Here is a 15093-nt window from a genome sequence, read left to right on the forward strand (position 1 = left end):
ATAGTTTAGAAATGTTAAGATGAACAAATCTATGTAAAGTTTTTTTTTGTTCCAGGATTTCACTTGACTCAGCATTGCACACCGACCAACCACAACTTTAAAACCACCCGCCTGAAATTGTTAGGCCCCCTCAGGCCCCCAAAACAGTTCTGACAAGTAATATCTACAAATTTATTGATTTTGTGTTTATTATTATTTAAACCATAACTTTAAAGAGCAAGAAAAACCACTTGTAGTATCATCAGATGTGCTTTATTGAGATGATATTAACATTTCACTCATCAACACACGGTTATTGTGACACCTGCAGTTCTGCATTCATATGGGACCTCTGGGGTGGGGGGCTGCCTTTGGGGAGTCACTTTGCCTTAGGGATGTGCCCGATCCTTATGAAGGACTCAAGGTTTCCCTGCCCAGCATTTCATTGCTGCAGGGTGATGACCTTCGCCTGTCTGTGGTTTTAATGTGTGGCTGATTGGTGTGTTTTAACACTGTCAGAGGACGTGAGCTGATCTTTGGCACTGGTGTCACTCCTATGTGACACTGAAGTCAAACTGTGCCTTTGTTAGTTGAGCTCTTTTAGATGAATTAACCCTGAAACCTGGTGTAGTTGTTTCATAACTTTAGCCTGATTGTAGCCCAATCAATAAACATCGCATAATATAAACCCACTAGTTAGATTTGACTAATAGCTCTTACTTCATATTATTTACTAACAGATATTTTGTTAACTACTAATGTTAATTGGTCAGTGTGAAGTGACAGCACCTCCATGCTAACCTTTTCTGGTGGAAGACCTTTTGCACATCAGCAGCAGAGTTACAGTAATGAAATATAAATAAATCACTCAGTGTGGAAATATGAGGTAAACCTGTGGTTATTTAAACAATAGAAACAAGAATTTTTATGGGACATTGGTTTGCTTTTTGAATTTTTAGTCTCCAAAATAGTCTTAAAATCCTGACTGAATGGGTATTAGGAGCAGCTCATGTAATGCTGAAATATAAGCGTACAGATTAGCTCATAAAGCTCTCTGTTGTATGCTTACACAGCAGCACGACTGCTACAGATAGTTTAGTTTTTTATGTTTCTTGTCATCAGAGCAGGTGTGAAGATTAAATTGTCTGAAATCATTTGTGTCTCATTTGTTGCTCTGCTGCTGATGGAGCTGCTGGTTGTAGAGTTAAGATGTGATGTGTAGATGATTGCTGTTCTCTGAAGGCTCCCCTTCCCCTCTCTGTCCTCTTGTCAGATCAGTGAGGAGACCAGGCTTTCTGCTGCTGGACCTCCTTACCTCTCCTCCTCCTCCTCTTCCTCTCCTCTCCCCTCTTCCTGCTTTCCCTCTGCTGTCGCTCCTCCCCCTGCTGTTACGTCCTCCTCCTCTTCCTCTTCTTCCTGTTCGGCCCAGCAGGCTGCCTACCCCAGCCAAGGTAATCATGTATGTATCAGGCTGTGCCATGCTGAGGGAGGGGTGGGGGTGGGGGGGTGGGGGCAGTTGGTTTTTGTTTCTACTGAAAGACAGCGGCCAATGGTAGTCAACTGAATTCTGTTTTCTTACCCCTCCCAATTCAAGTGGATAATCCTAGCTACGGTGGCCACTGTAGGACAAACACATTTCAGTCAAGATCAAAAACATCAAATTAATGCTGCAGCCCATAACACATATATTAAAATAATATAAATATATATTGTAACATCAATCATAAATTATAGGAGATTTTAGACCCAATGGGTTGCTTCATAAAGTGTCTCAAACTTATTGTCTTATCCACACATTGTTGTCATCTGCTCTGCTGCTCTATTTTCTAGATTAGATTATTATACTTTAATTTGAATAATTTCAAGACTTAACAATAAATCAGGAATTAAAAACCGATATATGTCAATTAAATATTTTGCATTATTTTATGTTTTTACCCCTGAGTCACCTCAAAAACCGTTCAGCTGTAGTGAGAGTAGGCTGTCAGTCGGCTGTTTACCTCAGCTGTCAATAAGAGTCGGCGACTATGTAATCCTGAGGAGGCTGTAACGCTCTGTGAAAGGAGTCCGATAGGAGTCGATGAGTGAGAGAAGCTCAGTTCTGTCCAATGACAGCGATACTGAGGTGAGTTGTTGAGGATGTCCTGAACTTTCCTGCTGCTACGTGCCGCTGTTTCACCGGTCTCCAGCTACAAACATAAAACACGATTAAGCAGTACCGCGATGTCCATCTCGGCCACTTTAGTCAAGATTGGGGGGGGGGTACAGCTGACTGTACCTTTAATGTACCCTTCACTGTATTATACATGGAAACTCTTAGTGAAGAAAGTTAAGTTGTTCAAGTGCAAAGAAAGAAAATCAGATTTTCAGAACGGCTTGATTCACATGCTGCAGACTCTTTCAGTAGAAACAGTATGAAACAAAGTCTGTCTGAATGTTACCTTCACAGAAGATGTTTGGTTTAATTCTCGCATATTTTCTAATTTGAGAAAACTAAATAAAATGTTGTGTTGACATTGCAGTGATTAGGTCTACAGACAGATAATTTTTTTTACTCCTGTATTCTCGTGGCGCTCTTCCTGTGATTGTCAGAATGTGCTTTTCAGCATCTTTTCCCTCAGAGCTAAAACTGCATGAAACTAAATGTAGACTCATACTGCAGTGGAAATAAGCCAAAATGTAAACAAGGTGGGGCTCATAAACGAATCTGCTTTCTCTCTTGGGGGTTAGAGAGTCGCTCTAAACCAGATTGTAATGCTTTGCCTCCTGGTCAGACTTGGAGATATACAGCCTTTATAACATTTAACACTCAAATAAATCCTTGCTATAACTCCCATGAAAAACCATTAGAAAAGCCTGATTCAGACCTCTGCCTTCGCTTGTTAGAGAAAAATCTGAGCAAAGATCAGGAATGGGGCGTCATCTGTAATGAAGGGATAAACAAACAGCTGATGGAGTTGGACATGACATTGCCATAGACTGTACATAAATGACACAACAGCTGAAAATAAAAATCAACCATGAAATATGTAGTTATCATGAAGAAGGTAGAAGAAGGAAACTATGAGGACTGACTCAGCTTTGGAGCCAGCCTCGTGTGGCTATTAGAGGAACTGCAGTTTCTGCGTTGGCTTAATTTCTCAGCTCGAGGTTATAGCTCGCTACATCACTGACTGACATTTATTAATGTTTGGTTGTAGTTCTTGTGACACCCTGTCTGTATTAACTAACCACCTTTTAACAAGCTGCTGATACTAATATGTCTTTCAGAACTGATTTAACTAAAGCTTTAAGCAGCCGTGTTTGCTGATGATTATTTATGGCCATTATTGTTTTGAGCATAATTCCATCTGTAATCAGGAAGTTGTATACTGAAATGTAAAAGTTTAAATGTCTGTTTCCACCCACGGCATCACTGACGCGTTTGCTTTCCTGTTTTCAGATGTGACGAGCAGAGAAGAAGCCCCAGCCCCCCCCACTGTTCTCCCTCCTGTGGATGCTGCGCCTCCCCCTGCCAGCTTTAGCACCAGCACACACCTCCCGTCTGCTGACTCTGAACAGGTTAAACACACACGAAGCATCAGAGATGGGTGGGGTCTGTTACCATAGCACCAATAGGATAATACTTAGAAAGAGGAATGTTTGATTAGATGGGAGGGGTGGGAACTGTTACTTAAATTAAAATATGTTACTTTAAAAACATGTTGATACATTTGTGTGAGATTTACTGCTAATTTTCAAGAATGCAAACATGTCAAAGTAACCCGATAAATCCTCATTATATCATCACTGTGAAAAGGTTTGCGGTGTTCAGATGGAGGTAGAACTTGCTTAGAGGCAGTTGGTCTTTATGTTGTTGTGTGTCTTTTTATTTGCAGATACAACCTGTTGTCAGTCTGTCTGAACACGCTCGCTCTGGGGCTTCTACCTGCATTACTACTGTTACTTCTGCTACTTCTGCTGCTGTCTGGTCAGTATCAAATAATAGTGCTGCTACGAGTAAAATCAAAGCACAGTTCCATAAAAAGAGTCCAGTTGGTTTTATTTTAAACATATTTAAAGAACTTAACAGCAAAAATATGAATATGAGCAAAGTATTTGTAGAAGAAAGTGTCACCAATGACCAATCTTGCCAGTCTTGGTTTTTGATGGATATTTGAAGCTCCTGTCTAAATGAGTGGGGATAGAGCCATAACCTTACATTTAAAGAAAAAACAAAAAAACAATACATCTGTCTCTCTCCCCTCCAGTTGTGTCTGCTCCTCTTCCTCATCCAGACCTGTTGAGGCCAGTTGTTCCTGCTGCAGTGCTGCCTTGTGTCCTCTGCTTCCTTCTCAACTGCTTTCCATGTCCTCCTCCAACAAGGACTTCATCACCCAGCTTTCCCTGCGTCTCAGCTCTACCCTGATGGAGCAGAAGGTGGAGAAGGAGGAGGAGAGTCAGGAAGAGAAGAGCTCTGAATCCAGAGAGGTTCAGTCTCTTTTGGAGGGCACTGAAGTGGGCAGTCCCAGGTATTTCAACCAGATATATCCTGTTACTGAATTTTAGGATTTCAGAGATTCCCACTGAATTTGGGATGTCTTAATGGTTTCTGAGAGTCTCTAAAAAAAAAAATTCTGTACTGTATCTGAAATCTTATACGTAGCCCCATATACTATATTCACCTGTTGTTTTTAGATGTCAAAGCTCCACTGTCTTACTGCATCTGCAGACATTTCAGTTGCTTTTCTGTTTTGGAGCTCTAAAAGCTTTGAGAAATGATCCTGTGGGTGAATATTTACAACCACAAACAGTTGTTAGATAATAACTGATAACCTCAAAGGAAGTGAATGATTTAAAGGACCTAAAGATGATTTTTTTTTTTTTTTCTTTTAGCTCATTCTGTGTTTTATGCTCATTATTCCAGTCCAGGCTCCAGGGACGGCTACTTTGAAATGAGTCTGGATGACTCGGTGGAGGAGCTGGTAGGCTCCTCCTCCACGTCGCTCCCTATTCCTTCTGTAGAGGAGCCTGGTGGCTGTCAGGAGGAGAAATCTGGAGAGAAACAGGAGGAGGAGGAGGAAGTTCAGGTCCGCCGGGCGCTGTGGTGCTACTGTGTTCAGGTGGAGGAGGAAGTGAAGCAGAAGGTGGCATGTCTGGTGCTTACAGACCAACTGTTGGGCCTGCTGTGCTCGTCACATGATTTCACAAAGACCAATCAGAACACAGGTAAGCATGCAGTCTGCATGCAGACATTTTATTCTTCATGGCGCAGCCTTGGAAGCCACTGATTTTTATTTCATATATTAGGTTATTTTTTTTTGGATTCACAGGAGGGCCGCAGTGATGTCAGACTTTAACTACGCCAGTGTTTCGAGAACATTATTACAGCATCAGGAATTATTTCTCTTATTTATTTATATTAGCTTAATAATTTTGATTCAGATCTAGATTCAGTAGTTATGACTGCTCCTGCTGTCCCTGGACAACAAAATGAAATGTTTTTTTAATCCTTTTCTGCCAACTTTTCAAAACTAATGAGGCCTTTTAAAGTTGTTTTCTTTAAGAAAGACACAAATTTACCATAGAAATTTTTAATGTCTGTTCCAGGATGTGGTTATAAAGTATTTGTAGAACTGTTAAAGATAATCACAGAATGTCTCTTATAGCAAAATCGTTTTGATCTAATGATTTAAATTGATTTTAATTAACATATTTTTTCTCAAATATGTGTTATATTTTTACTAACCCAGACTAAAAGGATTTGGATAAATATTTATGGCAAGGCCTCCAAATTAAGGCAAAATAGTTTTGCAGAAGGTAATAAGATGTCTGCTGAAGGGTTTTCTGTTATGAAATAGGGCTGTAATGTTATCAATTCAATTCAATTCAATTCAATTTTATTTATATAGCGCCAAATCACAACAAACTGTCGCCTCAAGGCGCTTTGTATTGTGGGTAAAGACCCTACAATAATACAGAGAAAACCCAACAGTCAAAACGACCCCCTATGAGCAAGCACTTGGCGACAGTGGGAAGGAAAAACTCCCTTTAACAGGAAGAAACCTCCAGCAGAACCAGGCTCAGGGAGGGGCAGTCATCTGCCGCGACCGGTTGGGCTGAGGGGAGAGAAAGACATGCTGTGGAAGAGAGCCAGAGATTAATATCAATTAATGATTAAATGCAGAGTGGAGTATAAACAAAGTAAATAAGGTGAATGAGAAACAGTGCATTATGTGAACCCCCCAGCAGACTAGGCCTATAGCAGCATAACTAAGGGATGGTTCAGGGTCACCTGATCCAGCCCTAACTATAAGCTTTATCATAAAGGAAAGTTTTAAGCCTAATCTTAAAAATAGAGAGGGTGTCTGTCTCCCGAATCCAAGCTGGAAGCTGGTTCCACAGGAGAGGGGCCTGAAAGCTGAAGGCTCTGCCTCCCATTCTACTCTTAAGTATCCTAGGAACCACAAGTAAGCCAGCAGTCTGAGAGGGAAGTGCTCTGTTGGGGTGATATGGTACTATGAGGTCTTTGAGATAAGATGGTGCCTGATTATTCAAGACCTTGTATGTGAGGAGAAGGATTTTAAACTCTATTCTAGATTTAACAGGGAGCCAATGAAGAAAAGCCAATATGGGAGAAATCTGCTCTCTCTTTCTAGTCCCTGTCAGTACTCTAGCTGCAGCATTTTGGATCAGCTGAAGGCTTTTCAGGGAGCTTTTAGGACAGCCTGATAATAATGAATTACAATAATCCAGCCTAGAAGTAATAAATGCATGAATTAGCTTTTCAGCATCACTCTGAGAAAGGATGTTCCTAATTTTAGAAATATTGCGCAAATGCAAAAAAGCGGTCCTACATATTTGTTTAATATGTGCATTGAAGGACATATCCTGGTCAAAAATGACTCCAAGATTTCTCACAGTGTTACTGGAGGCCAAAGTAATGCCATCCAGAGTAAGTATCTGGTTAGACACCATGTTTCTAAGATTTGTGGGGCCAAGTACAAGAATTTCAGTTTTATCTGAATTTAGAAGCAGGAAATTAGAGGTCATCCAGGCCTTAATGTCTTTAAGACATTCCTGCAGTTTAACTAATTGATGTGTGTCATCTGGCTTCATTGATAGGTAAAGCTGAGTATCATCTGCATAACAATGAAAATTGATGCAGTGCTTTCTAATAATACTGCCTAAGGGAAGCATGTATAATGTAAATAAAATTGGTCCTAGCACAGAACCCTGTGGAACTCCATAATTAACCTTAGTGTGTGAAGAAGACTCCCCATTTACATGAACAAATTGGAGTCTATGAGATAAATATGATTCAAACCACTGCAGTGCAGTACCTTTAATACCTATAGCAAGCTCTAATCTCTGTAATAAAATGTTATGTTATGTTATCCTGACTCCTACATTTATTTTATATTTTCCTTAATAGTGGGAGGATATCTCCATCAGTGATGGGACTTGTTTTAATGTTTTATGGAATATTAAATTGAGTATCTCTTGTTTTAGACTGTCAGATAAAATACTGCAATTACGTGATGTGTAGATGACCTGTAGGGCTGTAATGTCTAATAAAATATTAAGATGTGTGTTTTGTTTTCCTGTCCTTAGACCAGGAGCTGAGTCTGCCTATAGAGCAGGTCCTGTCTGACCTGCAGGTGGACCTCCTGCTCCCGTACTCCCAGCTCTCACTCTCCTCCCAAGCAGAGCTCCCAGACTCGTGTCTCGCCTTTGGACTCCAAGCCAAGCCGACCCGTTGGTTCTACATCTTCTCGGAGGCTGAGGAACTTCAGCAGACTAGAGCAGAGCTCTCTGTGCTGCTTCAGGTCAGCGAGCCACACGAGTCCCTCACTTTAAAACACAGCTTCATATTCAGATGCAGTCGGTGGTTTGGCATATTTCTTTTTGTTGCATTTTATTCATTTCAGATGTTTTGATTAAATGCATTTTAAAGATAAATTCAGAGCAGTGGGTTTATTATGTTATTTTCTTAAGTCACATTTAAAAAAAAATAACAATTTCTCGTTTCTTCCAGGTTGACCCAGAGCCCCCCAACACTCGTCAGCTCCTCCCCCGCTCACTTATCAACTCCTGGGAGCTGGAGGAGAGTCATGGAGCCCAGGGAGGCTATCCTGCCCTCTTCATTTCCACCTCTTCCTCTTCCCACTCTGCTCTCAACACTCACCCCCTCCTTTCAGAGATTTTATCCGAGGAGCCCAGCATCCCCTCTCTCCTCTTCCTCACCCACCGACAACTGTGGGTGCTGAACATGGACTTCAGAGAGATGTCAGAAAGAGAGAAGACCAACACTGGCCTTCATCATCTGTCCTCCTCCTCCTCCTGTTGTAGGCTCATCCGTGTACCCCTTGGCTCTGTGGTGCTTCACCCCAGAGAGAGGGATGCTCAGGTGGGGGACGGAGCCAGCAACACATCCTGCTCGGACCCACGACACCCCCACAGGTACAGATGGTATGAGTGGATGGTGTAACTCTGGACTTTAGGCCTGACACGCTCATTCATGTTCTAAATGGATAATTTTATTAATTGATGTAAATAAATGCAGGTTATTCATAAACAAACCAAAATGCAGATAGACAATGACTGACTGTAATTTTCTTAGGTTTCTTACCTTAAATCTGGTTTAATCTGTGTTTTAACAATCGTATTGTTTCCACTAGGAGGAGTCACTCTGTGGAGCTGCTGCTGGGCAGTCACAGGCTGCTGCTGATTTTTCCTCTAGCCCAGAACAGGAGCTCTTTCCTGGGGGAGCTGAGCCAACGGAGGGCCGCTCTGGAGGAGCTGAAGGTAGTGGCCCTGCCCCCGACCTCCAGACTGTGTCCACACCAAGATCAACTCTCAAAAGGTGAAGACCAACTACAGACATGTTTTTTTGTATGACCTCCACTGGTTTCCTTTCCCACTATCACAGCTCTGTTGTTTCCTCAGGCTGTTACAGATCTGGGGACCAGTGCTGTTGTACCAAGAAGTCACATGGCTCCAGCAGGTACAACTTTAAACATTAACATCAAGCCAAGCTTAGATTATGTAATAAAAGTGAATTAAAGCTGAAAGTCTGCACTTCAGTCACACCTTGATTGTTTGATTTAAAATGCACTACGTTGCTGTACAGAGGAAAACTATAAAAATCGTGTCATTGCCCAGATATTTATGCATTTCTTTTTGTCTCTTCCTTCGCAGCTGGGACTCTTCCCGTCTTCACATCGAGGAGAACCAGCCGTCCCCCCACCTCATTCCTGGTTTCTCACCAGGACTGAAGCTCCTGGCTGGTCTGGGAGAGCAGCAGCTGCTGACCTACTTCCACAGATACATAGCACAGGTAAAAAAACACACGGATATCCTCTGGTCTTTGTATGAGTTCTCCCTCTCTTCCATCTCAAAGACTTTCCGAAGAGGTCCAGAACAGGACAGAAGATAACTGATAAGTTGGGCTGTAAGCGCTGTAATACATGTACCACCACTTCCTTCTTAACAGTTTGGAAATGTTACTGTTGGCAAGTGTCGGGACTTTCCTGCAAGATTTAATGAGCAAAAGGCAAATCCATAGATACTACTTCTTTGGAATCAAAACTCCTCTCAGGGAGTGCAGCTCACCTCTCTTTGTCTGTAGCATTAAATGATCACCTAGATGGAGGTGAAATTGCTTTGCGTGACCATTTTACTTGTAAAACCAGCCAAAATGATATATCAGAATTCTCTGTAACTTACGTCTGTAGTGAGTGTGTCTGATAAATAAACTTTAGGACAGCCCTGTAATGTTCATTCTCATAAACAATGTCATGTTTTCTGACTTCACGTGATTTGGAAAAAAAATAAAAAAAATATGTTACTTATTTCAGTCTGAGGCAGAGGAGGTGAGACAGATGCTGTGGTTGTCTGTGATCCTCTACAAATCTCCTGAGGCTGAACTCACCTGCTGTCTGCTGCTCTCCACTGACTCAATCTACTTCCTGTTGGAGGATTCGGCCGCCACGCTGGGTCATCACTCAGGTAGGATTTTCTGGGATAACTCATCCCCGGCTGAACAGGAAGTTTACCCGTCATTCCTGATACTGATCATCATTTCAGTTCATTTTTCCTCTGAAATATTGTGCTTTTTTAAATGAGAAATAAAATGCGCCGTTACTGCACTGCTACTGTCACTAACACCGACTGCTCCTCCTTCTCCTGTTTTACTTTTTTTAATCACGGCCGCTCGTCCAAGTCTTTAGGTCTTTATGATTAATATTTGATTATGAAGATGGTAGAGGAGAATAACATTTTGAACAGAGCAGTGCAAGAAATGAATGTGAAGTATTTTCTTTGTTTTCAGTTATCCAACAGTTTCTATTTTGTGATACAGACTGCAGCCTTAGTGTTGCAGTGCTGTGTCTGTAACTGTTCAGTTTTTTAAAAATCATTTTTCCCTTTCTGTCTGTTTCTGTCAGTGTTGGACATATCGGACTCTGGAGATCCAGACTCGTGTCTGTGCTGCTGTGTGTCCATCAGACTCTCTGATCTGCTGGCTGTCAACGTCGGGCTGTTTGACCAGTACTTCAGAGTCGTAGGTCGGGGATTTTACACCTCATATCTAATGACATTCAAACACCATATTTTCTACTAGATCAGCTTTGTTTCTGCACTCAGAGCTGTGTGCCTATAAGATTAAGGATATCTACTCTTATACAACAGTTTGTCGTGAAATTAAAATATATTTGTGGTGATAATGCAGGAGGTGTGTGTGTGCATATAAAGAGGTGATAAATAATACCTTTAAAAAACATGCCTCTAACAAATATAGGTAGACCCACTTTGTGACAAACCTGTGAGTCACTCATACAGCAGTTGAAGACCAACTCCACCATCTTGGAGAGCAGCTAGCGACAGTAGTGCTTGTTCGATTTCTTCCTATTCTCAACTGCTGCAGAGTGGCCCCAAAGCTCACAGCAGATCTCCAGAGCAGAACGACGGCTGCTATTGCAAGCTGCAGCCCAAGACGGCGTTGTTCGAGTCTCTCTGAGCTGTTTTCTGGAGAGCCAGAGCATTGAGTAGTCGGCCTACGAGCTGGGGAACACAGGATGGGGATGGCTGGTCAGTGGTGATTAAACTTTGAAGATGATAGTGACGGGTTGTCCACATTGGTCAAGCATGGCGTCGTCCTCTCAGAGAGTTTAAAGAATGAAATGAACTGCAGTTTAACCAGGAAAAATGATTCATGAGAGCAAAGAGTAGAAAAACTGTCTGAATCCTGAACTTTCACACTTTTGGTCACGTTTAACATGCGCATCCATCAATATAACGGTGTCTGTGTGACAGAAAATAAAGAAAGACATGATAGGTGCCCTTCAAAAGTGTCCAGTAATGCCATATTTCTGTATCATTTTCTTAACCATCTATGGATTCTCCCTCCTGCAGGTCACTCGGCCGATCACGTTGTGTGCTGTCTGAGCAGGGACAGCTACGGGACGAGCGTTTTCCTGCAGGAGCTGATGTCAGCTCTCAGTCTGCAGCAGCAGCTTCCTCCTCCAGAGCCATCCGATCAGGACTTCTACTCACAGTTCACCAACACAAACACAGGTAACTCAGGCAAGGATACCATCTGTTTCCATATGCAGAGGTATTTATTGTCTCGTAAGAGTTAAGCTATATTATTAAAGCGTGAATCTCACATTTTATCCAATGGTGCTGACAGCTGCAGCCTACAGATGGTCCTTCCTCTCTGTATGGATTTTAGAATAAATCTGACTTCTTAGGCTTCTACATATCATGACACTGACAGCATTCTGGGCAGCATCATAGATAGCATCGTGGTTCAGTCTTTGCAGTAAAGACTAACACTTCTGTTACAAAGAGGAGCTCAAAAATGTAGACAAACGTGTTTTTATATGTTATCTCTTTAACTTAAAAGGCTGCGTTTTTTTTAAAAACCAAATATAAAATTAGTACTTGCACTTGTCACAAGGCAATGATCATGATGGCAAATGTAAATTTGTCTCCCCCTGCAGGTAAGATGCAGAACTATGAGCTGGTCCACAGCAGCAAGGTGAAGTTCATTTATCCCAGTGAGGAGGAGATGGGAGACCTGACCTTCATCGTGGCAGAGAGGAAGACTCCAGCCAGCGCGATGTCCTCGTCCCCATGCTCCTTTAACGTCCTGCTGTACCTGCTGGTCTTCCAGGTGAGAATGTCTGTTCTAGGTTAATCTTCTCTTTCTCTTTTTAGAGAAACAATTCACACAGTAATAGAAGCATCTGAGGGTAAATATACTGCTCAAAAAATTACAGGAACGCCTTTTAATCAGATTATAGCATCAAGTCAGTTAAACTTCTGGGATATTGATCTGGTCAGGTAAGTATCAGAGGGGGTCGTTAATCAGTTTCAGCTGCTTTGGTGTTCGTGAAATTAACAACAGGTGCACTAGAGGGGCAACAATGAGACAACCCCCAAAACAGGAATGGTTTTACAGGTGAAGGACACTCACATGTTTCCCTCCTCGTCCTTTCTGACTGTTTTTTCACTAGTTTTGCATTTGGCTAGAGTCAGAGTCACTGTTGGTATCACGAGGTCATACCTGGACCCTACAGAGGTTCCACAAGTAGTCCAGCTGCTCCAGGATGGCACATCAATACTTGCCATTGCCAGGAGGTTTGCTGTCTCTCAGCACAGTCTCAAGAGCATGGAGAAGTGACCTCCAGCAGCCCCTGGTGTGAATGCCTCTGACCAAAATAACAGAAACAGACTTCATGAGGGTGGCCTGAGAGCTTGACGTTCTCTAGTGGGCACTCTGCTCACTGCCCGGCACTGTGGAGCCTGATTGGCATTTGCCATAGAATACCAGAATTGGCAGGTCCAGCACTGGTGCCCTGTGCTTTTCACAGATGAGAGCAAGTTCACCCTGAGCACATGTGACAGACGTGAAAAGGTCTGGAGAATCTGTGGAGAACGTTATGCTGCCTGTAACATCGTTCAACATGACCGGTTTGGTGGTGGGTCAGTGATGGTCTGCGGAGGCAAATTCATGGAGGGACACACAGAACTCCACAGGCAACGGGACCCTGACTGCCCTTAGGTGTCAGGATGAAATCCTTGGACTCATTGTCAGACCCTAAACTGGTGCAGTGGGTCCTGAGTTCCTCCTGTGCATGATAGTGCCCGGCCTCATGTGGTGAGTGTATGCAGGCAGTTCCTGGAGGATGAAGGAATTGACACCATTGATTGACCCCCACGCTCACCTGACCTAAATCCAGTAGAACACCCCTGGGACATTACATTTAGGTCCATCTGATGCCACCAGGTTCCACCTCAGACTTTCCAGGAGCTCCGTGATGCCCTGGTCCAGACCTGGAAGGATATCCACCAGAACACCATCTGTCATCTCATTAGGAGCCCTGATTTGTCAGGCATGTATTCAAGCATGTGGGGGCCATACAAACTACTGAGTACCATTTTGAGTTGCTGCATTGAAATTTCAGCAAAGTGGACCAACCTGCCCCATTATTTTTTCACTTTGATTTTCAGGGTGTCTTTGAGTTCAGCCTCTGTAGGTTGATAATTTTCATTTCTATCATTTCTAGCATCCATTCATTTTTAACACATTACCCAGTCCATATCAGTATAGATATCAGCTTGATTTTTTTTTTCCTATTGAGATCTGATGTTTTCAGAGTGTTCTTTTGTTTTGAGCAGTGTATGATGAGGAAGCTGAACACAGTCACTCCATCTGACTGTGAAGTAAACAGTGTTTTTGTGGATCACACCTATGATCATTGTAACCTGCTGTTCCCATCAACTGTCTGGACTGTTGGTTCTTTCTTAGCACGCTCATAGTGTCAGTTTCAGCCTCAGCAGGCAGCAGTGTCCTCGGGAACAGCCGGCTCAATGTGTCTGTAATTTTGTGCAGACACATTGAGCTGGTAAATAAGAGGATCTCTAAAAGAGAAGAAATATTGGATGCTCATTGTGTGGATAGAAACATGACTCTCTGTATCTGCTAAATGTGTGAATGTGTTACTGTGTGCTAACAAGTGCATAGTATCAAGTTAAATTGTGATAACGACGACACTGTGAGCATCTTGGATGGCATTAATTTGGTCTCCAGTAAAACTGTGAGGAACTCTGGAGTATTTATTATATTGCATATTACTTTGAGATGACTGTTGTTGTAATCTGATGCTCTAGGTACAAAATGTAATCAGATCTTTTTTTCCCTAGTTTTAGAATTCCCGCATCCATTTCTCCAATTTTCTTTATTGTTTTCCTCCAGGTCCAGATCCCCCCCAGCCAAGGCTCTGCTCTCTCAGGCATCTCCTCTTCTGATTCTGGCTCTGCTCCATCTCCAGTTCTCCAGCCTAGGACTCTGATCCTCACCAGTACTGATGTGTTCCTGCTGGACGAGGACTACGTCAGCTATCCATTACCTGACTTTGCCAAAGAACCTCCATCCAGGTGAGAGCAAAGAAATCTGTGTCCCGAGCAGTCACGTTAGAGCAGAGTTAGGGGAGAGGGAGGACCTACAGACATTAGAAAATTAAAATCAATTCTGTATTCTGTGTGTCAGCCCTCAACTCAGTCTGAGGCATAAGTTTGCAGCAAGGAAAAAAAAAAATCCTTGTGCTTGTCCTCGTCTGCAGCAGAAAAAGAGGAAGAAAGAGAGACTGGCTGAGACTATACTGTGCAGACAGCTCAGTCAGAAATACTGACGGGAAAAAAAACCATGTAGAGCTCAAGTCTGTCCTCAGTGAAGCCAAACGGAGAGGCGATGCATCAGTTCAGAAACTCTGAAGAGGAGCAGGAGACTGACTGAGCAAGAAATAAACAATCATCAGGAGGATTATTACAGACTCAACTGTAACTCACTGACACATTTTGATTAGGCTTCCTGACCCCATAGTTTTAATGTCCCCTTGTGGTTTCAATACTTTTTATACTCACACATTCTTTTAAATACATTTCACAGTCCGCACACATCCATTTCAAGTCATGCGAGTCCACCACCAGCAACAGAAAACCTCGTGTGCTTCCTTTAATGTGAAAATAGACAGCAAACAAGAGCTACTTGTTAGTGAGGGTTGCTTCAGCTAGCCTGCTTCTTCTTAGATGAACTCATTACTTACTGGGAGAAATGCTTTATATGAA

The 15093-nt window shown here is 42.5% G+C and overlaps 1 protein-coding gene across 2 annotated transcripts in view; it reads left to right on the top strand.

Annotated features, from left to right (window-relative positions):
• nisch (nischarin) overlaps positions 1-15093 on the top strand; it is a 28599-nt gene that overhangs the window by 11741 nt on the left and 1765 nt on the right. Inside the window, exons 13-27 of one of the 2 annotated variants that reach the window (XM_030730340.1) lie at positions 1253-1430; positions 3422-3540; positions 3858-3949; positions 4230-4490; positions 4886-5187; positions 7573-7787; positions 7997-8421; positions 8640-8824; positions 8908-8965; positions 9160-9298; positions 9819-9969; positions 10407-10526; positions 11374-11535; positions 11964-12136; positions 14222-14403. In XM_030730340.1, coding sequence (XP_030586200.1) covers positions 1253-1430; positions 3422-3540; positions 3858-3949; positions 4230-4490; positions 4886-5187; positions 7573-7787; positions 7997-8421; positions 8640-8824; positions 8908-8965; positions 9160-9298; positions 9819-9969; positions 10407-10526; positions 11374-11535; positions 11964-12136; positions 14222-14403 — 2762 coding nt within the window. Of the gene's footprint in view, positions 1-1252; positions 1439-3421; positions 3541-3857; positions 3950-4229; positions 4491-4885; positions 5188-7572; positions 7788-7996; positions 8422-8639; positions 8825-8907; positions 8966-9159; positions 9299-9818; positions 9970-10406; positions 10527-11373; positions 11536-11963; positions 12137-14221; positions 14404-15093 lie in introns of those variants that run through there. The other variant, XM_030730341.1, reaches the window with a different exon arrangement.

Source organism: Archocentrus centrarchus, chromosome 5 (genome assembly GCF_007364275.1).
Source record: "Archocentrus centrarchus isolate MPI-CPG fArcCen1 chromosome 5, fArcCen1, whole genome shotgun sequence".
Lineage (NCBI taxonomy): Eukaryota > Metazoa > Chordata > Actinopteri > Cichliformes > Cichlidae > Archocentrus > Archocentrus centrarchus.